At 66.2% G+C, this 24165-nt stretch overlaps 2 protein-coding genes across 23 annotated transcripts in view; one reads left to right on the top strand and one right to left on the bottom strand.

The window, feature by feature from the left end:
• Nucleotides 1-165: 165 nt before the first annotated feature.
• LRRC71 (leucine rich repeat containing 71) lies at nucleotides 166-11614 on the top strand. Of its 13 annotated transcripts, XM_058701700.1 has the most exons (17): nucleotides 416-500; nucleotides 824-933; nucleotides 3781-3930; nucleotides 4206-4331; nucleotides 4730-4805; nucleotides 4970-5047; nucleotides 6984-7052; nucleotides 7254-7413; nucleotides 7500-7583; nucleotides 7663-7752; nucleotides 8292-8444; nucleotides 8582-8675; nucleotides 9063-9151; nucleotides 10189-10230; nucleotides 10300-10414; nucleotides 10777-10898; nucleotides 11005-11614. In XM_058701700.1, exons 3-17 carry the CDS (start codon nucleotides 3909-3911, stop codon nucleotides 11110-11112), a joined length of 1428 nt encoding a protein of 475 aa, XP_058557683.1. In that variant the 5' UTR covers nucleotides 416-500; nucleotides 824-933; nucleotides 3781-3908; the 3' UTR covers nucleotides 11113-11614. The 13 variants fall into 13 exon arrangements, with proteins under 13 accessions (XP_058557684.1, XP_058557676.1, XP_058557680.1 ...); XM_058701693.1 differs by lacking the exon at nucleotides 824-933 and having other exon boundaries at nucleotides 167-500; nucleotides 8352-8444; XM_058701697.1 differs by lacking the exon at nucleotides 824-933 and having other exon boundaries at nucleotides 167-500; nucleotides 10303-10389.
• A 650-nt stretch (nucleotides 11615-12264) lies between these two features.
• Nucleotides 12265-24165, bottom strand: part of ARHGEF11 (Rho guanine nucleotide exchange factor 11) — an 88244-nt gene continuing 76343 nt past the window's right edge. For 5 of the 10 annotated variants that reach the window (XM_058701678.1, XM_058701683.1, XM_058701682.1 and 2 more), the window contains 19 exons: nucleotides 22985-23164; nucleotides 22858-22905; nucleotides 22543-22730; nucleotides 22147-22293; nucleotides 21762-21841; nucleotides 21529-21654; nucleotides 20892-21009; nucleotides 19911-20089; nucleotides 19415-19490; nucleotides 19058-19225; nucleotides 18515-18605; nucleotides 17897-18022; nucleotides 17515-17576; nucleotides 16532-16750; nucleotides 16020-16337; nucleotides 15019-15114; nucleotides 14013-14251; nucleotides 13741-13930; nucleotides 12265-13307 (listed from right to left, as the gene is read on the bottom strand). In XM_058701678.1, the coding sequence (XP_058557661.1) occupies nucleotides 13249-13307; nucleotides 13741-13930; nucleotides 14013-14251; nucleotides 15019-15114; nucleotides 16020-16337; nucleotides 16532-16750; nucleotides 17515-17576; nucleotides 17897-18022; nucleotides 18515-18605; nucleotides 19058-19225; nucleotides 19415-19490; nucleotides 19911-20089; nucleotides 20892-21009; nucleotides 21529-21654; nucleotides 21762-21841; nucleotides 22147-22293; nucleotides 22543-22730; nucleotides 22858-22905; nucleotides 22985-23164 (2710 nt within the window). In that variant the 3' untranslated portion in view covers nucleotides 12265-13248. The remainder of the gene's footprint in view (nucleotides 13308-13740; nucleotides 13931-14012; nucleotides 14252-15018; nucleotides 15115-16019; nucleotides 16338-16531; nucleotides 16751-17514; nucleotides 17577-17896; nucleotides 18023-18514; nucleotides 18606-19057; nucleotides 19226-19414; nucleotides 19491-19910; nucleotides 20090-20891; nucleotides 21010-21528; nucleotides 21655-21761; nucleotides 21842-22146; nucleotides 22294-22542; nucleotides 22731-22857; nucleotides 22906-22984; nucleotides 23165-24165) is intronic. The other 5 variants (XM_058701679.1, XM_058701681.1, XM_058701685.1 and 2 more) reach the window with 3 other exon arrangements.

Here is a 24165-nt window from a genome sequence, read left to right as displayed (position 1 = left end):
CCGCAGTTGTAACTGTCCCTCCCACCGGCCCCGCCCCCGAGCTCCCCAGCCCGCGGCTGTGAGTGGTCCTCTCGCCGGCTCGGGCCCCGCCCCGCCCCCCTCGCTCTCTCCTTGGCTCCGCCCCCGGGCTCCCCCGCCCGCGGCTGTAACTGTTGCGCCCCCCTGCCGCGCGCGTTGTCTTGGAGAGGGACGCGGAGACCACGCCGCTGCGGGCGCGGCGGGACGGTGGCAGCGGAATAGAGACCCCAGGTTCAGTCCTCCCCCAGGGCGAGCCCCACAGAGTCCCGTTTCGCCTCCGCGCCGCGTGGGCAGTCCCAGGGCCGCTGCGGACGGCGCCGGCATGTCCGGCGAGGCGAGTACGCCCGCGGCCTCCCCCAGGGCCCCGCGTCCCGGGACCCAGAAGTCGTCCGGCACGGTGACCAAGAAGGGGGATCGCGGGGCCAAGGAGAAGCAGGTCCTCGTCCTGCCGCCGGTGGGCGAGGAGGAGCCCAAGAACCCCGGTAGGCGCGCGGGTGGGCATGGTCGCTGTGCGAGGCGCAGCGCCGGCCTGGAGCGCGCGGCGGGCAAGCCGGGGGCCGCCGTGGGAGCTCCGGTGCTGAGGCTCGCTGTGTTCAGCTGGTGCGTGTAACCAGCTCCTGCGTGGTGACCCTTATTAGGCGTGTGGCCCCGGGCACCCATCTGTGTAGTGCGGACATGGGACATGGGAGGAACAAGGGAGCTGGCGGTGGGAAGGCGTTTTGTAAACTGCAAATTCCTTTGTTGATCCCACGAGCGTACGTTGTGCACCTCTGTGCCCAGCTCTCTGCTCCATCTTGGCATACAGATCACGGTTCTTGCAGCCCCGCTCTTGAAAGTCAACTTGGCACAGCTTTGAATCGAACTCGATCCTAAAGAACCCACCCTGTGGTTTGGGACGCTGACAAACAGGATAAGGTGTGATAAGATGTATGAGAAGAAGGCCCCGGGGCGGGGGGGGGGACACCAGGTGCAGGGAGGGGAACCTACCAGGAGGTGACTTTGAGTTGATTTTTATTTACTCATTCATTCAACAATTACTTTCTGGATGCGGAGATGCACAGGGTCCATTCACACTCTCTGGGGGAAGAAAACCAGAGGAGTCAGCGTGTGGCTCTGTGTGTGGCAAGGGACAGAACCCCAGCCCACATAAATGATCCACAAAGGGGAATTTACTGGAAGTCTTTTTTTTTTTTTTTAAGTAGGCTCCACACCCAACGTGGGGCTCAAACTCATGACCCCAAGATCAAGAGATGTACCCTCTACCAACTGAGCCAGCCGGCACCCCTGTTGGAAGGCTCCTTGATTCAAATCCATCCACTTTGAGAGGGACGGGGCTGGGGCTTGCTGTCTCTGGACTCACGGGTAAACCACTTGGGAAGAGGCTCTGATAGTCAGAACTTGGTCAGGGGCTACCTCCTCGTCAGGGTGGCTGGGGGGTGGGGAGCTGTGAGAGCTGGAGAAAGAGCATTTTCCAGAAGGAGAGACAAGACAATGTAGAATGTTTTACAGGTAGGAACCCAGCTGCATCACCCCCCCCCCCCCCACCGCTCTGCATAAACAGTGGAGAGGAAGGGAAGAGTGTGGAGGCAGGGAGGTGAATCCAGGCATTTCGCCAGTCCACACGGGGGACAGTGGTATTTGGGATACAGCAGTGAGGGAGAATGAGTTAGACTTCTTGGAAAAATATTCCCAAGTAGAAGCCTTAAGAACCAGTGGAGTCTCGGCTCGGGTGGGAAGTGAAGGGAGAAATGATTCCCAGGTTTCTGGGCTCGGCAGTAGGTGGGTTGAGGTGCCATCCACGCAGACAGGAAAGCCTGAAGCAAGGGCACGTCGGAGAAGTCCCCCAAGGGGTGACGTCAGCTGGGCAGCCGGACACCTGGGTCCGGAGCACCCAAGAGAGGGAAGGCTGGAGCTGGCACTTTGGGAGCTGCTGATGTCCGGTGTATTTAAGGCCTGGGGAGGAAAGAGGTTCCCCTGGGGCAGCGGGGAGCGTGTGCAGAGAAGAGTGGAGCACTTGGAGGTATTGTGGGGGGGAGCAGCTGGCAGAAAGCTGACAGGTGGGAGAGAGTGGGAATGGCGACGGCCCAGGGCAACACGGAGTGGCATTGAGGGCAGTGGTGGGGCAGATGCGGGGCTCAGGGCTCCAGCCGGGTAGAGAGTGATGGCGGCCGCAGGAAGGTTTAGAGATTTAGTGGAAACCCCATCTGGTGGCTTCTGTTTCTCAAGAAGTGCAAGGCAAGGTCAGCAGAGAGCGTGAGGAGGGAGTGTGGGAGGGACGGAGCAGGGACAAGCCCCCTTTAGAGCTTCACTGGCCACCAGGTAAAGGCTGCCTGAAGTGCAGAGAGCATTTCCATGTGCCCACGAAGTTCTGCTGGGCAGAGGCTCTCAGCCGTGGGCCTTGGACCAGTAGCTGTGGCATCACCGGTTTGTTGTTAGTTTGTTAGAAATGCAAATTCAGACTCCACCTGGCCCTCGGAATCAGGGTCTCTGGGGAGTAGCCCAGGAAACTGTTTTGACTGGCTCTCCTGGCTTGTTCAGGTCTGAGAATCTCTGTTACAGAGAAGGGTGGTGGGAGCAAAGGGAGGAAGGGGTGAGGGGCTCCCCCAGCAGGGGGAACAGCCCGGAAGGCAGGTGGTGTGCAGGAGGCGGCTGTGCAAGGGGGTTCCCTGGGGCCCTGAGCCTCCTCTCAATCGCCTTGTCCCTGGAGCTGATGTGTCTTGTGCCCCTGTTCCCCCCCCCCACCCCCGTCTCACTCCTTTGCCACGAGAACCTGTCTTGTCCCCACTTGTTCTGAGCACCTGCTTCCAGACCATCTGGGCCTCCGGGCAGGCTCCCGGGGGGTCAGCTGCACCGGTTCTCCTCCGGCTCAGCACAGGCCGGTGGTGGTGCCTCGGGGGCTCCGGCTCCAGGCTGCCAGCACTTGGAAGAGCAGGCTGGTACCGGGCCAACCCTTCGGCCTCCAGACTCTCCCCTGCGCCAGGGACAGCCCTTCCCATCTTCAGGAACCACTTCTTCCTGGGATGCCCATGGGGAAGCGGGAAAGAGCTGGGGTCCCTGAGGACTCCAGGTCGCATAGCCCTCAGGATGGGATGTGGGGAGCGTCGGTCTGAATGAATGGGAGTCTTGAGTGAAGTGATATTTCTAAAGCACTCAGAACGAACAAGTGCTATAAACACGTTGCTGCGTAAATAAAAGCCCGAGGCTCTGCGGCAGCTCCGTGTCCGTGTGGGGTGGGGGCGGGGTGACAGGTGCTCCTGGCTTCCTTCCCAGGCTCACGTCGGTCGGGCCTGGGCTTCTTTCCCCGGTTGACCCTGGGCCGTCCCAGCAAACAAGGGGCACGGGAGAAGGCCGGGCTGGGGACACTGTGGGAGGTGGAGCGCCCCCCTGCCCCGGGGCGAGGAGCGCAGCGCAAGCGGCCTTGACCCGTGGGTGGGTGGAGCCCCCAGCGCAGAGGGGAGGCGCCCGGCAGCCCCCTTTCTCCCGGGTCTGGGTTTCCCGCGGTTTGCCCTCAAGTGTCCCCAGCGTGGGTCTTTACCACGCATCTTAGATTAAACACTGGCTGTAAGGATGCCGTTCCGGGAGGGGGGCGCCCAGCCGCCGCGGGGCCCGAAGCCCCGGGCGGCTCAGCCTGGGGACGCGTCGCCGGCGCGGTCCCCGTGGGTCCCCGCGGGCGCCCGCTGCTCTCTGCTGCCTCCCCCCCCCCCCCCCCCCCCCCGGCCACGGCGGCGGGTCCGGCCGCCCTCACCTCCCGCCGCCCCGCAGAGGAATACCAGTGCACCGGGGTCCTCGAGACGGATTTCGCCGAGCTCTGCACGCGCTCGGGCTACACGGACTTCCCCAAGGTCGTCACCCGGCCTCGCCCGCACCCGGCCTTCGTCCCCTCCGCCTCGATGTCGGAAAAGCCCGCCCAGGGTGAGTGAGTGCCAGGGGAGCCCCTAGGGGGCCTGCCGGGTGGCCCCCCTTCTCTGGGCGGGTCAAAGGCCGGGGGGTGCAGGGCAGGGGTGCGGCGAGCCGAGGGGAGGCTTCCAAGTGGCGGGTGTGGAGGCGGGCGAGTCTCCCGCCTTCCTCCCCAAACCCTCGGCGACCCTGGCCCGGCCACACCTGGGGGCTACTGCCCTCTGGCCGCCCTGGGCCGGCGCTTCTGTTTCCTCCCTCTTCACCCCGCTCCTTGCACCCCTGCCTTGCAGACGATCAGCGCCTGTCGGCGTCTTGCAGCCTCAACAGCCTGGAGAGCAAATACGTGTTTTTCCGGCCCACGATCCAGGTGGAGCTGGAGCCCGAGGACAAGGGGGTGAAGGAAATCTACATCCGCGGTGAGCCCCGCCCCGGGCCCGTCCCCCCTCGGTGCCCCCGCCCCGCGGACCTTCCCCCGGCCTGAGTCCCGCCCCGCGGTGCCCTTCCGCCCAGAGTCCGCCCCCCCCCCCCCGCCCCGTGGTGGCCCCCCACCCCGCGGACCTCCCTTCGTCCTGAGTCCCGACGCTCCCCCACCCCGCGGTGCCCCTCCGTCCCGGGTCCGCCCCCCACCCCGCGCTGTCCCGCCCCCTGGACCTGAGTCCCGACGATCCCCGGCCCCGCGGTGCCCCTCGGCCCTCAGTCCGCCTCCCACCTCCCGGCGGTGCACCCTCCCCCCCCCCCCGCCCCGCAGTCCCCCCCACACCGCGGACCCCCCCTGGCCCGGGCCTGAGGCCCCTCCCTCCTCTTGCTGCCACAGGTTGGAGGGTCGAGGAGCGGATCTTGGGCATCTTCTCCAAATGTCTGCCCCCCCTCAGCCAGCTGCAGGCCATAAAGTGAGGGCACGGGGGTGGGTGGGCCGGGGCAGGGGATAAAGAGCCGCGGGCAGGGGCGCGGGAGGCCCGGGACGGTGGAAGGGGCGCCCGGGAGACCGTGTGGCTGGAGGGGACGCGGGGAAGGGGGTGAGTCTCCAGCTGGCTTCCGCACCTCCCAAGTCCAGCTTGTGGAAGGTGGGGCTGACGGATAAGACCCTGAGCACCTTCATCGCCCTCCTGCCTCTCTGCGCGCCCACGCTCAGGTCAGAGGCGGGAGGGCAAGTGGGGAGGGCCCCAGGACGGAACTGGCGCGGGGGGGCGGGGGGGCGGGGGGGCCGGGAGCAGTTTGGGGAGGAGAGTGGCGGTGGCGTCCCTGGGGCGGGAGGGAGGTTTAGAAGCTCCAATGTGACAAGGAGGGGGTCCCTTTTATGCCACACCAGTGCCTAAAGAGACAGGCCTTTGGGCCCCGACCCCTCTCCTCGCCACCACGACCACCCATGCTCTCCCTGGGGGTTTCCTGCCTGGGGTTGAACACGGGACTAAGGGCTGGCTCTTCTCCTCCGGCATCGGTGGGGGAGGGAGAGGTTAGGGCAGACACTGCAGGGCCGCGTGGGCACTGTGGCGGTTCGTGGGGCAGGGAGTGGGGGCAGAGAAAGAGGGCCACCCCATTTCATGGCTGCCGGGCGGGGAGACAGGAGGGCTGCCTGGAGGAGGTGGTGCTGAGTTGTAGAGGAGGAATGGAGGGGGCAGGGGCCAGGTGGGAGGCGGTGTCGCTACAGGTGTGGGGCCTCGCACTCCTTCTCGAGGCTTCCCCAGCACCCTTGGTTTATCCTGCTTCACAGAACGCACCCTCCGCGTTCTGGGGTCTTCCCCTGGTGGCCGGTGGGACGTTCCTGCAGGGTGGGGTGGGGTTGGGTCTCCCTCAGCGGAGGAAACCTAATTTGTTTCCATCCTGGGAACCGGAGACAAACCTAGGGATTCCTCTTAAGATACCAAAGTCAGTCAGATCGCCGCGGGCGAATAATTGAAAATGAACGTGATGACCTTTAGGTGGAGGAGGAGCCAACCCGAAAGGTAATGAGTCTCCCGTGATAATAAACCGTGGGAGAGCACTTTTAAGTAGAGAAACTTCTAGCCTTAGTTCGGTGTTCGTCGTGACTTGGCAAAGGGCCTGTGTTCTCCCAGCGCCTGCTGCTGCTGCTGGAGAAGCCAGGCTTGTGGGGGTCGCGAATCAGGTACACGCTACGTGTCACGTGGGGGCTTACAGCCACACCAGTTTATTGGTTTCCGGTTTCTGTGAGATAGACCTGGGTGCGGGTGTGGACGAGCTGGGTGCCCCCTGCCCAGGGTGTGTGTGTGTGTGTGTGTGTGTGTGTGTGTGTGTGTGTGTGTGTGGTGGGGGGATGGTCGTGGGGGTGGGGGTGGCCCGGTGGGCCCACAGGAAGCTGGCGGCTGGAGCTGGAGCACCTGCCTCCCAGCTGACCTAGTGGCCGCCTCCATGGGGCTGCAGTAGGAGGGAGGGCTCTCCGGGCCAGTCTGGCCGTCTGGATGCCCCCCCTGCCCCGCAGGGGATCCCAGAGAGGGCCAGAGAACTCCCGACGCAGGGGTCACGGTCCTTTTGTGACCTCATTACTTGTGCCATATTCCATTCAGTAGGAAGGGGGTCACTGGGTCCAGCCACACTGGTGGGGGGACTACACCAGGCATGGGTACCAGGAAGGTGGGATCCCGAAATCCTTTCACAGGCCACCTCACCACCGGTCACTAGCGCTGACGAGTGACCCCATTCACATGGCTACTTACGGATTTTCATGTTTAAAAAAACCTCTTAATACTTCTTTTGAGAGCGTGTGCCTGTGCACAAGTGGGGGAGGGGCAGAGAGGAGAGACGGAGCCCCAAGCAGGCCCCACCCCATCAACGCAGGGCCTGATGCGGGGCTCCGGCTCCCCAACTGAGAGATCAAGACCTGAGCCGAGATCAAGAGTCTGTCGCTTGACCGAGCCCCCCCCCCCCCGGGCCCCCCAGCACTTGTGGGTTTTTAGTCTAAAGAACTGTCCGTGTAATTTCCTACCCGGGAGGGAGGGCCACTCTTGGGTTGTTTCCGAGCTGCTCCCCAGAGACCCACACGTCCTGTCGGACCCCCTCCCTCCTCTGGCCCCAGTGGTGCCGCCAGGTCCTCAGATCTCCCCCGTCCTCAGGAAGGTGTCTCTGGAGGGCAACCCGCTGCCGGAACAGTCCTATCACAAGCTCATGGCCGCGGACAGCCCGTGAGACTGCTTTACCTCCCCCCCCCTTTCTTAGGGCCCGTCCCCCGGACCGGGTCAGCCCTGGTCCACCCTGTCCTGCCCCCTAACAAACCCCCAGGCACCCTCCGCTCCTGCCCCTCTGCCCTCGGACCGTTGCGCCCTCCTTACGCGCCGAGTTCCCTGCTGGCCTCCCCAGCCAGCCTGCTCTCCCTCCGCGCGCAGGATCGCGCACTTGTCTCTGCGGAATAACACCATCGACGACCACGGCGCGCAGCTGCTGGGCCAGGCTCTGTCCACGCTGCGCAGCTGCAACCGGACCCTGGTCTCGCTCAACCTGGCCTTCAACCACATCGGGGACGCGGGTGCCGGCTACATCGCGGACGTACGTGACCGGCGGCGACAGGGAGCGGGGACTGGAGGCGGAGGCGGGACGGCCGGGCCACAGGCTCACACGCGCCCCCGCCCCAGGGCCTCCGGCTGAACCGCGCCCTGCTCTGGCTGTCGCTGGCGCACAACCGCATCCAGGACCAGGGCGCCCTGAAGCTGGCCGAGGTGGGTGCGGCGGCGGGGCAGAGGCTGGGGTTCCCCCTCCGCCGCCGGCCGGCGTCGGACCGCGGGCTGCTCGCCCCAGGTCCTGCGTCCCTTCGAGCTGACGCACACGGAGGTGGTGGAGCGCCGCCGCCTCCTGCTGGAGAAAGGGACGCAGGAGCGCTCGCGATCGGTGAGCCCCCGGCGCCCGCGGCCCCGCCCGAAGCGCCCCCCCCCCCCAGGCCTAGCGGGTCTGCGCTCCCCGCGGAGCCTCTCCTGCGGGGCGAGAGAAAGGACTAGATACCGCCCCGAGCAGCCGGCCACAGCGCGGGACCTGGGGCGCGTTCCCTAGCCGCGGCCTGCGTGCTCGCCTGCGGCCCGGCTGCTCCGCAGCTCTGTCGCGGGGTCGCACGGGACAGTGCGCGCGGTGCACCTGCCTTAGTTCAGTGAAAGTCTACTGTTTTCCCTCCCGACGCGAGAGTCTGAGCCCCCAGCCCCGCCCCAGCCTCTCCCACCGCCACCCCCCTCCCCCGCACCCCCAGGACTCCCAAACGCGCGCAGTTTCGGCTTTTAGGCGGGGAGATGGCGTGGGGGTGCGGTCAGTCCCGCCGCCAGCCGGGCACCGGGCTTCCCTTCACCCCTCCTCGAGGAAGGGGTGCTGGCTGCTTCTCCCATCCCCTCCCCTCCCCTCCCCTCCCTTCCCCTCTCCTCCCCTCCCTTCTGTGAGCGCAGCCTTCCTCCTCCCGACCTGGGGACTCCAAAACGGACCGTGAGAAGAACCTGCTGCTACAGGTCAACAGTGCTGCCCTGACGGAAAAGACAGACAAGACGCAGACAACCAAGACCCCGAAAGGCCTGAGCAAGAAGAAGGAGAAGTCAGGAGGGGTGGGTGTGCTGCGGGCGCTGGGGGAACCGGGCTGGAGGGAGGAAGGCCGTGGATGGTCGCGCATGGGCCCCTTCCCAGCCGGGCTCCGTCCTGCCCAGGGAGGCGGGTTCCATCTGCCTCCTTACTGGCTGCCCAGGAATCGGTGAGGAAGGAGGAGAAGTCAGGGTCAGGGCAGTCGCCCACGCAAGGGACCCCCAAGAAGGAAGACCCCACGAAGTCGGGCAAGGGGAGTAAGTGCTGGTGCCCCCTTGAGGCACCTCTTCCGTGCAGGGGGAGGGCCGGCGGGGGCCGGACGGGAGGCCTGTCCTCCGCCTCCACCTCCACGTACATTCTCTGGTGATGTCCTTCCGGCCCCATGTGGCCCCGTCCTGGCCCGCTGCACTCCCCACGTTGTTTACCAAGAGAGGGGGCCCCCAAGGCACTGCTCTGAGACCAGGACCGTGGTCCTGGCCAGGGTGGTTCCTCCAGCCGTTCGGCTGCTCCCAACCCTTGGTGTGAGGAGGTTGCCCCCCGGGGCCCATTCTCTCCGGGGCCCCTGGGTGGTCTCCGGAGTGGGCCCTGTGCATTCTGGCTCCCCCACCCCCTGCCCCCTGCCCCCTGCCCCCTGCCCCCTGCAGAGGTCACCATCCCTGAGCAGAAAACAAGCAAGGGGAAAGGGCCCAAGACCGGGAACAAAGAGAAGCGGAGCTTCCTGCTGGAGTCGGAGGTAGGGGAGAGGTGGTGGGCGTGGGGGGGGGGTGGTGGCAGCCTGGCCCCCTGGAGTGCTTGCCCGGCGGCCCCAACGGTCTCTGTTTCCGCCCCCGCCACCGCCGTCCCATCCCAGGCTCCTTGCCGGGTGGGGAAGAGCTCAGTGCTCCCTCTCTGTCCGGCTGGAGGAGGCCGCTCCCTCCCAGCCGGATGGCCATGGCCACACTGTCCCGCTGGCCCTGTGCCCCTGTGCCCCTGTCAGCTCCCCGGGAAGGCAGGGCTCTCGTGGTGCCGCCCCACCCTGTGCTCGGCTCCTTGAGCCCCTTTTTCTTTTGCCGCCCGAGCCTCCCTTTTCTCTTTCAACTTGGGGAGGCTCCCACGTTACTTCGGAACCTTCTGGGCTGACTCCACAGCGCGCGGCAGCCCCAGCCCTCCAGCTGTCCAAGGGTCTGTCTCTATCATCAGACCCCCTGCCCTAGGCAGGGAGGGGCCTCCCCTCTTTTGGGAGTTTTCTCTGGCACCGACACAAGATCCTACCAAGGAGGAAGGTCAGGTAGAGGGGGGCTGGGCTGCCTTCAAACATTGTTTTGTTTTATTAAGTAGTCTCTGTGCCCAACGTGCGGCTCAAGCTCAGGACCCTGAGATCAAGAGTCGCACGCAGGCTCCTCCCCATGGAGTCAGCCGGGCGCCCCAGGGGGCTGCCTTTCTGCCCCGGGTCCATGGGTCGTCCTCGGTCTCCAGCGCTGGGCCCTCCTCGCGCTGGCTGGTTGTTGGGAAAGCCCCCACGCCTCAGGCCTCCGCTCTGGCCATTTTCTCTGCCTGGAACACCTTCTGCCCCCTCTTTGCCTGGTAACCGTCACACGCCCCGCAAGCTTCAGCACAGGGGCCACCTGCTCCCGGAGAGGGGGCCGGGGGGCCTCCTCTGTGCTCCGCACACCCCAGCTTCTCTCCACGGGGCTTGCCCATCCCTTCCCCTTCCCCTTCTGGCTCCCCCCCCCCCCCCCCAACAGTGTTGCTTCTGGAGGGCGTGGGCTTATTGTGTCTTTGTATCCCCAGCACCTAGGACAGAGCCTGGCCTATAGCTGGTCTCCAAAGCATGTATGTTGACTGACTGGTGGCCTGGGGGCTCGCTCCCTCTACTCTGCTGCAATTGGGATTATGCTTTAGCAGCTGGTTGCTGAAGCCACAGAGGCGGTCAACCCGCTCCTGGAGCCGGTGGAGCACCGCAACGGGAAGGTTTTCGTGCCTGGGAACAAGGTCCTTTTGCACCTTAACCTCCTCCGTATGTCTGCCGAGCACCCCTGTCCTCCTGCCGTGAGGCCACCGGGGCCCCGTGCTGCCCTGGGGGTGCCCCCCCCCCCCAACCCCACGGGGCACAACACGGTCCTCCCATGGTTGGCCGTCATAAGGGTGGAGGCCCTCCTGCACAGGGTCTGGGGTGAGAGTAGGTCCGGCCGCGGGCCTGGCAGTTGGAGGGCAGGCGGGAGAACGAGGCAGGAAGGCCGGGGGGCGGGGGGGGGGGGTGGGGAAGAGGGAGAAAGGGTGGGTGTGGGGGGAGGAGCAGGAGGAGGAGAAGTGAGGGGCAGGGGCTGGGTGGGAGGGGCACAGGTGCAGTGGGGCCACCTGGGTCACTCCCTCTCCCAGGAAACCGCATCACCGAGGTGGGGCTGGAGGGCTTCCTGGCTACCGCGCAGTACCAGGCCCAGTTCTCCAAGTCCAAGAGCCCGTCCAAGGGCCCAGTGGGGCTGCTGCGGCTGTCCCTGGCGGTGAGTCCCCTGGCCCCTAACCCACCTTGTCCCGGGAAGCTTTGTCCTGCCGGAGGACTGACTTGCATCCCTTCTGTCCACCGTCCCCTTCCTCTCACTCTTCCAGAAAAACTGCTTCTCCCCACAGTGTCCTGCGTACACGACGATCCAGGAGCTGATGCTGCCACGGGCCGCCGTCACTAAGGCCAAGCCCAGGGAGGAGGAGGCCACCTAGCCCCTCCCACCTGCCTCCCGGAGCCGGAGCCGGAGGGCTGCCGCAGCATCTCTGGTCCCTGGTCCCTGCGTGGTGGGCTGGCCTCCCTGGGGGCGATCTCGATCGCTTGCAAACTCCACTGTGTATGTTGCCCCTCGAGATTGTCTGAAAACCGTTCCAGAACTACTTGGAACGCTTGGACTCTGAGTCTGTTCATGTCTCGCGGCCACAAGTGGCTGAAGGGCTTTCCGGTTCTTCCCCGGGCTGAGCTTGGCCCCTCCAGCCTGGGCGGGCCAGGGCCTGCTCCTGGCTTGCTCTCTCCGTGCTGCCCGCAGGACCCCAGGGATTGTAACCCCTTCGCACAGGCCCAGGGGAAGGGGAGGGCTCCCGGCCCTCACTCCTTCTGCAGCTGGCAGTCGCCCACAGGAGGCAAGGACTCCATAGAGGACGCGGAGTTGGCGGCTGATTTGAAGAGGGCGCGGTCTCCGTATCTACACAGTAAAGGCCAAGCCCTCCACCCAAACCCCAAAGCTATGGTTTGTGGAGGTGGGTGGTGTGAAACCAGGGACGCCCGCGTGGCAGGAAGCGGGGGTGCCGAGGAGCCTCAGAGCTGCCCCCCCCCACCCCCCCCCCCCCACCCCGTATCTCTACCTTCAGTGCTGCCTCAGGTGAGAGCACCTATGGAACAGATAACCCGTGGGACGCTGCCGGTGCTCAGAGGGGACCTGGCTGGCCTCTCCAGTCCTCCCTCACGGCTCCCAGGCACCGTGTCGTAGGAAGTCCAGTGCCGGCTGCACCGTAAGCCCATGAGGCCGGCACGGAGGGCGTGTCGCCCACGAAGTCCGAAAGGCAGGAGGTCTGGGGGAATGCGGCCTCCAGGGCTGCCAGGGCCCGTGGGAGGGAAGGGGGGCTGAGGGCAGTGAGGACCAGCCCGGCCTGCCCGAGGTCCCCCGGCTCTGGGCCCCCTGCCTGTGTGTGCGGTACATTCCGTGGCTTCTTCGGCCCTGAGGGCTGCACCCCCAACAGAGGCTGGGGGAGACCCTGGCCAGAGCTGCGCCTGGGGGCTCGACGCCAGGGGCGGGGGCTGCCTTTTGTTCCCTCCACCCGATCCTGAGAAGCACCACCTTGTCTTTCATCAGAGCAGTTTCAGAAATCACACACACACCACCACGGTTGAAGAATATTTAACTTTTCTTAAAAAAAAAAAAATCTTAACCATGAAAGAAAGAAAGAGTGTACATTATTTTAACAGGAAAACAGTCATTTCCATCTCTATATTTTATATATTATATATATATTTATATATATATGTATATATACACCTAGCACAGTGTGTATATTTTATTAGGGTGGGGGGATGGCCCGGCAACAGGGGCCAATGCTGTGGGGCCCCTGGGGAGGGTCCTGGGTTAGGTTCAGGGACTCCGGCCTTCAAACCCCCCCACCCCACCTCCTGGGCCCCAGTTTTCAGGGCCGTACCTGATACACTGGTTTTCTACAGGGACAGGGTGGGGACGGGCGGACAGAGGTGGGGTCCGGAATCCCCCTGAAGAGAACCGCAGGAGGGAGCAGCTCTGGCCTGGGCCGCAGAGGCGGGGCTCTCAGGCCAGGGGGGCTGGGACACCTTCCTGCCCGTGGGGGACCGGCGTGCTCAGCTCTGACCCTCCCGGGGCTGGGCTGTTAGGACACAAGCTGCCCTCTGTGACTGCCTCCGGCACCCCGACGACAGAAACCGCTCGGTTATTTACAAAGCAAGATGCACGTACGGTACATACATATTTATAGGCAACCAAAGTGACAAGGAGGGCAGGGGTGCGGGCACCCCACCCCAGCCCCGGGGTCCCGCGAAGAGGGGAGGGGAGGAAGAAAGTGCACGTACACAGAGCCTCCTCCTGCCACCTGCGTGTCTGGGGGGCCGTTTGGGTGCAGCCGGCATGCTCAGGGCGCCAGGCCGTGGACGGGGCTGGGGAGGCGGGAACACACTGAAATTTGACCCGGACCTGAGCGGACCAAGGGACATGCGGGTCTCCTGTGGGGGCGTCTCGGCTAGACCGCCTCTACTGTGGGGCGGAGGTCTGGGGTCCCGCTGCCCTGTGCCCCTGCCTCGGGCCAGTCCCCGGGGGGAGTGGGGACGCGGAGGATGTGGTGTCTGGACAGTTAGAGTCCTGGGCACGAGGCTGCGTGGGCCGTGCACTCTTCCAGGGGTGCGTCGGAGCCTGTGGGGGGGGTGACGAGGGCAGTGAGCGGCCGGCCTCTGGGGTGACCCTCCCTGTTAGGGTTCACCTGCACGGCACCCGAGCTCAAGAGAGCGCGTCCTCTGGAGCCTTTTGCGACGAAAGCGGAGTTTCTCCCGGAGCCTGGGAGTGCCGCTGCTGCTCCCAAGCCCGTGGGCGGCTACGCGCTGGCCCCACCCCCACCCCGTCTGGTTCGAGGGCGGGGAGACCCATCCTCTCTCTGATCCAAGGAAATGGAATTCGATACTAAGTTTTCCACTTTTAGGGGAGCTTCTGTGAGGGTTCCCTGGAAGGATCCCTTTCTGAAGCTGAGGGTTGTGAATTACTCGTGCTCGGGCGGGGGTGATGAGACCCCTTCACAGAGCCCTCCTCCCCCTCCCCTGCGTGGGTACCCAGAGGGCAGCTCCACACTCACCGTCCTCAGAGCACGGCCCCGGCTGGTGCCTGTCCCTGGAGTCTGAGGCCAGGGGCTCCTTGGCCGGAGGGGACAGGGAGCTGTCTGTCCATCTGGCCGCCTCTGCGTGGAAACTGCCCACGGGTGTGGTGCCACCAGACGAGTCTCCCCCGAGGGACCTGAGCAGCTCTCTGTGGGCACGCTCCATGTCCTGAAAGACAGCAGGGCGATGTGTGACCCGGGTCCCTTACGTCGGGGCCCTGGGGGTGACGGGTCTGGGGACCTGCCCTCACCTTGAGCCTGTGGAGCTTGACGGTGAGCTGCTCGATGGTGTGGAAGATGCTGCTCGCGTCCCTGAGGGCCAGGCCGGGCGGGGAGCGGCTGGGGCGCCTGCGGCCGCCCTGGCACCAGGGCCGAGGCTCTGTCTGCCAGTCAGGGAGGCTGTCGGGCTGGGCGGGGCTCGTGGGTGCCGCCGAGGCGTCGGTGCTTGAGTCTGGGGGTCCCGCTGGCATGCTGACGTAAAAACAGTTCCCTGTCCCCAAGGCGAGACGGGGAGGTCAGGATGCTGGTCCAGAGGACGCAGAGACCAACCCCGTCGCCCTGGGTGCTCGCTCCCCACGTGGACTGGCGCGGCCAGGGGCCAGGGCTGCCGTCCCGTGGGTGAGCGCGGCGTAGGCGGCCTCACGCTGCCCACCAGCCCTGTAAAGGCCCCCTCCTCCAGAAAGCCTTCTGGGTGGCACTTTGGCCAAGCTTGGCCCACGCCGAGGGAGGGTGCCCAGCAGCGGAGGTTAGGGAAGGCCTCCCCGTCCCTGAAGGGGGGTGAGGAGGCAGGGCCGGCCGCAGGCACTTGGGAAAAGGAGCGGAGGGAGGCTCCGTCACGTCTCCCCGTCACATCTCCCCATCGAGAGCTCTAGATGAACTCTGACACAGCCCCTGCGCCCATCTGCAGAGTCCTAGAGACCCCTCAGCTCCAGGAGGGACTCAGACACCGCTGGAGCGGGGAGGAGGGGAGACACCAAGGGGCCTGGGAGGCCACGTGAGCCTCTTTCCACAGCGACACTGCAGTGTGGCTCAGGATGTCAGGCCAAGGACGCGGGGCTCCGGGCACCAGGCTGCGTGCGCTCCCCACCATATTCGGCACCGGCTCACCGAGCCCAGTCCCAGAGGCCTGATGGGGGAGGGAGGACGCAGCGGCAGGGGTGCCCTGCAGCAGGGGGTCCGCTCCCAGAGCCCGGCTCTGGCCCCGCAGGCCCCACGCTCCAGCCCCAGCCTGGCTCCGGCTCCGCGAAGTTTTATTACCCGCAGCCTCGGCTCCGCCTTCTGCTTCGGCTGGCTCAGGCCCCGACCGGCCACTCTCGGGTAGCGCGGGGACAGCTGTGGCACCCGCCACCTCGGCTGGACCAGCACCACCACCAGGGAGAGCCGACACCAGGAGAGAAGGAAAGAGGAGGCGGCGGAAGACAGCGGGAGAGGAGAAGAAAAGGGGGAACACCGTGAACGCAGACGCCCGGGGGCCGCGGAGAAACCATCCACCATTTCACCGAAGCACAGAGCAGGAAGGGCAGCCCCCCGGAAACCCAGGAGAGAGGGCGGGCCTCGGGCAGATGGGAGGCGGAGCGGAGCGCCGGGAGGACAGGACCCCGCAGCCCTGTGAACATCGTTCCTGCTGCCCTCCTCAGACCACGTCCCGTCCCCTCCCTCCTCCCTCGGGCCTGCAGCTCTGCCCGAACCCGTCCCCAGCCCCTGTCCCGGCCGGTCTGGGCTTTCTTGCTCGACACCGCCCACGGGGCCGCAACTTGGGGCGCTCTCCCACTGTCACGATGGCTCGCCACACACCCCCAGCTTCGTCCTGTGGCTTGTGCCCTTCCCCCCCCCCCCCCCCCCCACCCATGCTGCCAGTGCCCTCACCACAGCTACTAACCACCAGCTGCAGGGGGTGGCTGTAAGCACCTGTCCCGGGTCTGAGGCCCCCAAAGAGAGCCTCATCTTTTCCTCAGGCCTGGGTCGTCCGTGAAGAATGCTAGCGGGGGCTTTTGTGGGCAGCCGGTTTGTGCCGGGCACCAGTTACACACTGATGTTCAGAGAGGGTTCGCGATTTTGCCTAAGGCCACATGGATGTTAGGTGACGGGCTTTGAACCTCGGCTGCCCGACCCTGAAGCCTTCGTGTGTCGGCGTCTCCTCCCGGGATCCGGGAGCCTCTGTGCATGCGCTTTCCCAGACAAAGCGCCGTTTGGGAGGCTTGCCTCGACCTCAGTGAACCGGGCGCCCGTCTCCCCAGTGGACGTCCCAATTGATTTACCTTTTCTCACAACTTTGTAGCTTCCTGCTGCCTCTGTGTTTGAAGTCTCTTCCTCTGGATTCCTGTCCAGCTCGGGAGACTCCCAGATCCCGGAATTCCTGGCCCGTGGGGGCAGATGCTCCAGGGAACAGAGAGCCGTGTCCTCCTGCTCTGGCTGATCCCTCTCTGGCCCCGGGGAGCCGGGGTCGCGGGGCTGAGAGGCGCCGCTCATGAGGGAAGGCGTGGGTGTCCGGTCGGCCTCGGGCTCTCCGGACGCCTGTGCTTCCGCGGGGTGACCGGGCAGCAGGCCCCACAGGATCAGGCGCCGCAGGCTCTCCACTGGAGGGCGAGAAGGTGCTGGCTTCCCCTGCACAGCCACGCCCAGGGCCGCTGCTCCCCTCCCCCACAGGGCAGAACCCGGAGCGGACAGGGGGTCACAAGGGGCTCTGCGTCCCTTCTCCTCCAGCACGGCCGGAGACAGCGTTCCAGCAGGTGGAGGGTAGAGGGGTCTGTGGGGCCCGGAAGGCACTCACCATCTTGGAGGGCTGCATCAGCGAGCCCTTCCATAACCAGAGGTCCTGGGAGGGACAGGAGGAGGGGATCCCTGGTCCTGCGGCCCCTGTTCTCTGCATCCAGGGCTGCGGGAGGGTGGGACAAGGCACCCAGCTCCTCCTCTATGCTGCCCTCCTGCTCGGGATCCTCTAGCGGGACCGGGTGCTTCCCCTTGACCCTCTGCTGTGGCCCAGGGCCTGCTTTGGGCAGGAGGACAGCATAAGGACGGGGAAGGAAGGCACCTGTGGGCGGACCCCATCCACACCCAGCTCTGGGTTCAAGTGGCTGAGAACGTGGACTCATTCCACGAATGTTTAGTGAACCCCTACTACGACTACAACCAGACACCGTCCCGAACCCTTGGCAGATGTCGGGGATGACACCCAGCTCCCTGCCGGTGTGGAGCTTAAGCTCTAGGGGACAGACACAGAGAGGTAACACAGTACAGCGAGCTCTCCAGGCGAATTAGAAGGAGACAGCACTGTGGGAAAGACGACGGCAGCGCGTAGGCCAGGGGGAGGGGGCGGGCGGGAGCGCCGTTTACCTGCAGCCGCAAGGCCACAGAAGGCGCGTCGCCGCAGAGGCAACGTCTGCAGAGACCCGAAGGAGGTGAGGGGTCCACCAGGAGATTTACCCACGGTATCCCACGGGTGTGGCCTTCTCCATGGAAACGCCCAGCTGGAGGAGGCGGGCCCCCCCCCCCCCCCCCCACTGTAGAACGCCTGTCACCCGGAGAGCTGGGGTGGGGGCCTCTGTTCAAGTGAGCTCGTCCGCACTGGCTCAGGTCTGCTCTCCTTCCCCTTCTGGACCCCCTTCTCAGTCCTTTCTCTGTTCTTATCCAAACCTCACGCTTCTGGCCCCGACATCCTCTCCCATCACCCCGCACCCACACCCGACCACCCCCTGACCTGTCCCACCAACAATGGCCCGGTGGGCTCCCACAAGGACGGTTCCGGGGACACACCTCCAGACAGCTCCTCAGGTCCTGGTTCGCCGTGGAACACTTCCGAGCCATCCAGTCCCACCCTGCGGGGACAAACCCCCAGAGGTCACCCGCCGCACTGCTGACGCCAGCCAGGAGGGGTGAGCTCAGACGCCGCCCTGGCCTCCCGCGTCACAACGGGCAGTGAAGGATGGTCCGACAAAGGGAGGTGGCAGGCTTCAGCACCTGCCACGGGTCGGCCACCTGGAGAGCAGGGTGGGCGCTGGCCGGCGTCTCCTGGTCCCGATTCTATACCCCCCCACCCCGGCGCAGGCGTGGTCTCCCTGATGGCCAGGTTGGGGGGGAGCAGACAGGGACTGGAGGCGGAGGTGTGGGGACGACTGGGGGCCTGGGGGGTGAGCACCTGCTGGGCGTGAGGCTCTGGTGGGCCGGCTCCTGGGCGCCGGGGGGTGGGGGATGGGCGGGTGCCGGGGCGGCTCCGGGGCGCCCGGTGGCGTTCCGCACGGCCTCCTCCAAGAGCTCCATCCACCTGTGGCTCAGCAGGGGCAGAGAGGGCTGGTGGTAAACACAGGGCCGGGCACGCCCCCCGCAGGCAGCCCTCCCCACGGGCGCGTGCAGCCACCCACGGCGGCCCTGTGCCGTGCTCCGGGCCGAGTGGTCCCCGCCTGCTCCTTGTCTTTAAACGGCCCCCAGATAGGCAGCAAGACCCACAGGTGACAAGCCTGACGCTGAGACGCTGACTCAGTCGAGCTGCCTCGTGTGGCGGCAGCGAGGGAACGAGGGGTGGGTGATGACCCCGGAGGCGGATGCGCTTGGTGGGAAGGAGGAAGAACCCCAGCACAGGGAGGAGGAAGGGACCACTGACCACGTGGAAGACCCCTCGGGGGCAAGGACGGCGGTCCCGCGAGCCCGCTGCGCCTGCCCTGTCTCCCTGTCCCGCGCCCACGCCCCATCCTCCACTCCTCGGCCCGGCCTCGCTGCCCACCGCTCACACACGCCGCCCTGGCCCCTCGATTCTTACGTGTTCTTGTCTGACGACGTCAGAGCCACCAGCTCATAGATCTGGGGGGGGCCCAGCTCGGACGTGCAGATGATGAAGAAGGCCCGTTTGTCTGTGCGAAGGAAGGGGGAAGGGCCGCGTGGAGGTGACAGAGCCATGAGGGCGGCCCCCGCCAGGGCCACAAGGTGCTGGAAGCCCCGGCCCTCGACACGGGACAGGGACCAGAGCAGAACACGCAGCTGGCCACCGGAACCACGCGGGGTCGCGCACAGGAAGGCCAGAGGCAGTCCTGGACCCTCGGGCCCTCCTCGCGGCGGCCCCCGCTCCCTCTGCTCTCCCTCGCGCTCGCCGCCGCCCGCGACTCCCGGAGGCGGGGGGGGGGGGGGGGGGGGCATCGCCCCAAACCACGGGTGGAGAGAGCGGGCCCAGGGCCCCTTCCCGCACACACCGGGCTTCTCACCGAACCGCCTCTGTCCGCCGGGCCCTGTCCCCCCACCCCGCCCCGGGCCACGTCCTCCCGCTCAGGGGCCAGCAGGGAGGCCCGAGGCCAGGCCCGCGCGGCACCTGTGGCCACGGAGCGGATGAGCACGGCGTTGAGCTTGAGCACGGGGCTGAAGGTCTGCTTGCTGTCCGAGGAGCCAGCGGCCGTCTTGCTGTGGCACTTGAGCAGCAGCTTCTCATCCTGCTTCTGCAGCAGCACCAGGAGGTCGTCCAGCAGCAGCACGTGCAGGTCTGGGGGGCAAGCGCCGTGAGGAGTGCCCCCGCCCCCCCCGCACCCCCCCCCAGCACAGGGACAGGGTCCTGTGCCCCCTCCCCAGGCGGGGCCGCAGGAGCCCTGCCGGGCCCCGGGCGTGCGGTCCGGGGGGCAGGGCTGGGGCACCCCGGGGCGTGCGGTCCAGGGGGCAGGGCTGGGGCACCCACCCAAGGTCTTATCCTTGCTGGTCCTCCAGGTCAGGGGCCCCTCGTGGATCATCTTTCTGGCCGTCAGATCCAGGCTCTGTTAAGGAAACGTCGTTCATTCATTCGTACCTTCGTCCGACCCAGTGCACGCCACACTGCTGAGGAGCTGGGGGTCAGCGGCAAGCAAGAGGCGGCCTCTGCTCTGACGCTCGAATAGAGGCCACGGGCAGGACAGAAGCCACCGTGAGGCTGTGCGTCCCATTGGGGGGTTCGCCAGTGGCTCTGCCCCGGCCTCTCCCCAACCCGACCTCTTTTTGTTTCCTCCCCGGCCACCTTCACCTGGACCCCGGCTCCCAGCCCCCGCTCGGCCAGGAGAACTCCAGCATCCCGTCCCTGCCGGCAGGGCCGTCTGCTGGGTGTTCGTGGGGGCCCCGCTGCGGCACCCCGTCCCTCCAGGCCCCGGCCGGTTCCGCTCCCAGGGGTGCCCCCAGCGTGTGTGGCGGTCCCCGCCTCCCACCTTGAACTCCGCCGCCAGAGGGTTGCTGGCCCTCTCCAGGGAGGTGGTGTCCAGGCGTTTCTGGTAACCCTCCAGACGGTGCCGGTTCTCCGTCTGCTTCACGGCCTCGTTCACGTACTTGAGAATCTCCCGGCACTGGTCCCGGGCCCGGCACAGCTTCTCGTGCTCAGACGTGCCACCTACCGATCGGGGCAGAGGCGGTGCTGGGGGGTGCCTGCCTGAGGAGCGTGTCAGAGTCCAGCACACCTGGCCGCCGGTGGCTGCAAGCCGACGGTACGGGCACAGGTGTGCTGTCTTTGCCTCACTCGAGGGCCTCAAACCTAAGGGGCCCTGGCGCTGAGGGTCCTCGGGATCAGGGCACCGTCCCGGAGGCACACACAGCTCTTGGGAATTGCCAGCTGGACCACAACCAGCTCCACAGATGCGGGGGAGGGCAGGGCCTGGCTGACGGCAACGGTGCCTCCAGGATGCCCGCCCAGGTCGGGAGAGGGTCCTCACACTCCATACCCTGACTCCAGCGCCCCAAATTCGAGGGCAGCGGGGGAATGCTCGGGACCCCAGAGAGTGTCCCTGGGGCTAGCTCCTCTCAGCACGGCCACTGAACTTATACAGTCAGCACACGCGGCTGTACGTCTGTGCGCTGCACAGAGGCGTCCGGCAGGGGGATGGACAGATGCGGGGGGCTGCGGGGGGGGGGGGGGGAGGTGACGGCAGCCGTGGCCCCGGTGTGGGACCACAGTCACAGGGGAGTCCGCGTGCCAACCTCTTTCCATTCGGACGCTTTCCTCAGTTTGCACCAAGGCCCCCACAGGCTGGGGGCGAGCCTCACACCCCCTCCCACTGCTGAGCTTCTTCTCCCCAGAGCACGCTCATAATCGCGACCTCCCTCGAGACTGAGCGGAACAAGGGACTCGTGAAGGCCACAGAGCAGGTCAGCGCTGGAACTAGGTCTGAGTGCGGCCGCCGCCTCGCGCTCCCTACCCTCCGTGTGCTTGAGGACGCTCTCCAGCAGCAGCGGGTACTTGGTGAGCCGCTGCATCTCCGAGATGATGAGGTCTCTGAGCTGCAGCCGCCGGCACTGAGGGTGGCTCTCGGCCTCCTGGACAGAAGGGGGCACAGACGGAGAAAGAGGACAACCCGCGGTCAGGGCCTGGCTCATGGGCTCGGGACCCGGATGGGTGTGAAAAGGCCAAGTGGGTCCTGGCCCCAGAGGGTCACTCAGAAAGGTTTAGGGAAGACTGGTGGGGGCCGGGAGATAACCCACGGAGGGGATGTGGTCGAACAAGCGCCACAGAGCAGGTGCTATGCCCACTTTACAGACAGGGAAACCGAGGCCCAGCTACGTGCACACAGCAACCAGGAGGCGAACACGGCCTTCGGGCCGCCAAGCCACGTCCGTCCTGAGGGCCGGCACGTGCCAGTGTTTCTGAGGCGGTGGCGTGGGACGAGGGGGGTGTGGATGGGCGTGGGGGTAGCCGGGCTGCCCTCCCGGGTGGGGAGGAGAGGCCGGCGGGCCGGCCCCGGGGCTCCAGGAAAGCAGCCCGGGAGATCCCTGGCGACCCCGGTCGGCTTTACGGAGCTACGCCCGCACGGACTTCTACTGGCGGGGAGGCCACACCTGCATGAAGAGCTGGAACCGGCTCTCCTTGCGCTGCTTGGTCTTGATGAGCGCCAGCGCTATGGACTGGTGGGAGCAGAACCGCGCGGCCACCTGCTGGAGCTCCTCCCGGGCGGGGCCGTCAAACTGCAGCACAAGGGACGCCACCCGGGCATCGCACCCCGGCCCTCCCACACCCTCCGCCGCCGCTCCCGTGGCCACGGGAAAGGGGGACCCGTCCCCTCCAGGCATACCCGAGCCAGCATGAGGTCACCAATGTCTTTGATAATGGGGCCCTCCTCCCGGAGCTTCCTCATGGCCTCACACCAGGAATCTGGGGCAAGGAGAGAAGAATCAGAGAGGCCCGGGGCAGAGCTGCACCGCCGGACCCTCCGGGACCCGGGGAGAAGGGCTTTGGGCGGCAGTGCCGAGGGGAAGGGTCCGGCAGCCGTTCTGCTCCTGGGGGGGCCCGGAAGGCTGGCTTCAGGGCGCGTTATCAAGCTGTCCGCCAGAGAGAGCTGGTGGGGGCTGTCTGCTCAGGTAGGCCCTGGCACACGGTCAGATGGGGACAGACACCTGAAGGCTGGCCGGAGAAGGGGTGTGGGGGAAAGACAGCGGGCGGGGAGGACGGCCCCTCACTGTGGATCTCTATGAGCTCAGGCAGGTTGGGGAAGAGCCGGGCCAGCTCCTCCCGGGGCATCAGGTTCTCCTTCTTCATTCGCTGGTAGAAGATCAGGTCCAGGACCCGGAGTGTGCGCAGATGGGAGGCTTCTGTCACGAACAGCTCTGAGCGGGGTGGTCGCGGGATGGGAGGGACCCAAAGCACAGGGGGTCAAGCGAGTGTGCAAAGTCATGACGGCCACCCCAATCCACTTCTGAGGAAGCCGAGTGCTGGTGTCAGATCGCAGGGCGACCTCCCACCCCAAGGGCCATGCAGGAATGGCGACACGGACCTGGTCCCGTCCCCGGGGAGCCACCTGGCCTACTACCACCCTCTGCCCCCTACTCGCCCGAGTCAGAGGGGCGCATGCTCACCGTTGATGACCTCCTGCCGGTCGATCTCTCTCTGGCTTAGCCCAGCCACCACGTCCTTGCCCACCATGTGCTGCCAGTTCTGGGCATCCGGCTCCAGCTCCAGGTCAGACAGCTGGCCCGGGTCGTCCTCTAGGAGGTGGGGGAGGAGGGCGTCTGCACCGAACCCCAGACTGGGGGACTCGATGCTCCTGGGGAAGAGGAGGAAGGACTCAGCTCGGGGCCCGCCCCCGTCTCTCCTGCCCCGCGCCCACGGGAAACGGCGGCCGTGGACGGGCCCACCCGGCCGGCCGCTCGGGGCCGGGACACCCCACTCACCTGCGGCCCATCTTGGGGGTGAAGGGAGGGGTTGGGTTCTCCAGAGACCTGTGGAGAGAAGTCAGCCCTCAGCCCCCGCTGCCCCCGCCCCGAGACGCCCCAGCTGAGCTGCCCGAGCCCTGCCCACCTGGTGGAGAGGCTGGAGGCAGAGGACGAAGCTGACTGGTGGAGGCGGGCGGCCTCCGCGGCCGCGTCCATGTCCACGTCGCTGCGAGAGCGGGGCACGTTGTCCGCCTTCCGAGACCGCTTCATCTCCTCCCGGCCCTTCAGGCTCTCCGAGCGGCCCAGGCGAACCTCTGAGCGTGAACTGGGGAAGGAGGACCGGCAACCTTGGGGTCCCACGTCCCGGACAAGCCCTCCTCTGCCACCAAGACTCCAGGTGCCTCCTCCCCTGCCCCTCCCCAGTCCGGCTCGATGGACAGAGGCTCTCATCGTCCCCGTCACCGTCCCTGTGGCCCACCAGGAAATGAGAGCGGGGACCAAGAGATCCGACTTGTGGTATGCCACAGACCCCAAAAGCCCTCCGGGAAAGCTGTGGATGCCGCAGGCCCTCATCGGGGACCATGAGGTCCCCGCTCCTGTCCTGGACCGTCTGGTGGCCAGGCCATCTTTCCCTTGACTCCAGAGCAGGTCAGCTCCCACCGCGGACCCTGCTTGAGGCAGATCTCTTCCTTTCATAGGACTTTCTTCTACCGAGAAGTACAGGCACTTCCTTCACACTTGTCCTGGCCTCCTCGCAGGCCTATCAGAGATTCCATCCACGGATGGGCTCCTGCCCCTCCAGCTGTGGTGCGGATTCTTCTGTTCTCATCTTGTAGCATCCTTCCGGAGCTTCCACGTCCCCTCCTGGGGGCAGGCTGGCTGGGGAGGGCCCATCTACTGACCGGCAGGAACCCGCCCCCTCACCTGCCAGGTTTGGCCAAAAGACCCACAGACAAGACAAGACTCAGCATCTCCAGTCCCAGAGACCCCTCGGGGCGAAGAGACGCTGACGGCCGGGTGTTCTTTTCCGCATCCTGCAGAGCACGAGCCGGGAGACAGCTGGTGTCTCTGACCCCTGCTGCCCCAGGATGGAGCCTCCTCCCTCCACGGCCCTGCTGGCTTGGTTCTTACTGACCTGCATCCTGGCCCCCTGCCTCCAGGGCCAGGGACGGCCTACAGAGTCTGGGCAGCTCCTGAGGGCACAGCAGGCTGCTGTAGCAAAGGAGGCCAGCACCCTGGGCTCCATTTATCTCGTGTCTCTCAACTGCCAAGGACTCAAACGGAGCTATCCCTGAAGCCACGCTGCCAGCCGACCGCCTCGGACCA

This window comes from Neofelis nebulosa, chromosome 15 (genome assembly GCF_028018385.1).
Source record: "Neofelis nebulosa isolate mNeoNeb1 chromosome 15, mNeoNeb1.pri, whole genome shotgun sequence".
NCBI classification, from domain to species: Eukaryota; Metazoa; Chordata; class Mammalia; order Carnivora; family Felidae; genus Neofelis; species Neofelis nebulosa.
The sequence above is the reverse complement of the archived record's forward strand: the minus strand, read 5'-3'. Positions and strand labels throughout refer to the sequence as shown.

Bases quoted from the DNA above. Each gene is read 5' to 3' on its own strand.
- LRRC71 (XM_058701688.1), top strand. From the start codon at position 341: ATGTCCGGCGAGGCGAGTACGCCCGCGGCCTCCCCCAGGGCCCCGCGT. The intron at 7,414-7,499 runs GTACGTGACCGG...CCCCCGCCCCAG, and splicing joins GTGCCGGCTACATCGCGGAC to GGCCTCCGGCTGAACCGCGC. The intron at 10,231-10,299 runs GTATGTTGACTG...ATTATGCTTTAG, and splicing joins ATAGCTGGTCTCCAAAGCAT to CAGCTGGTTGCTGAAGCCAC.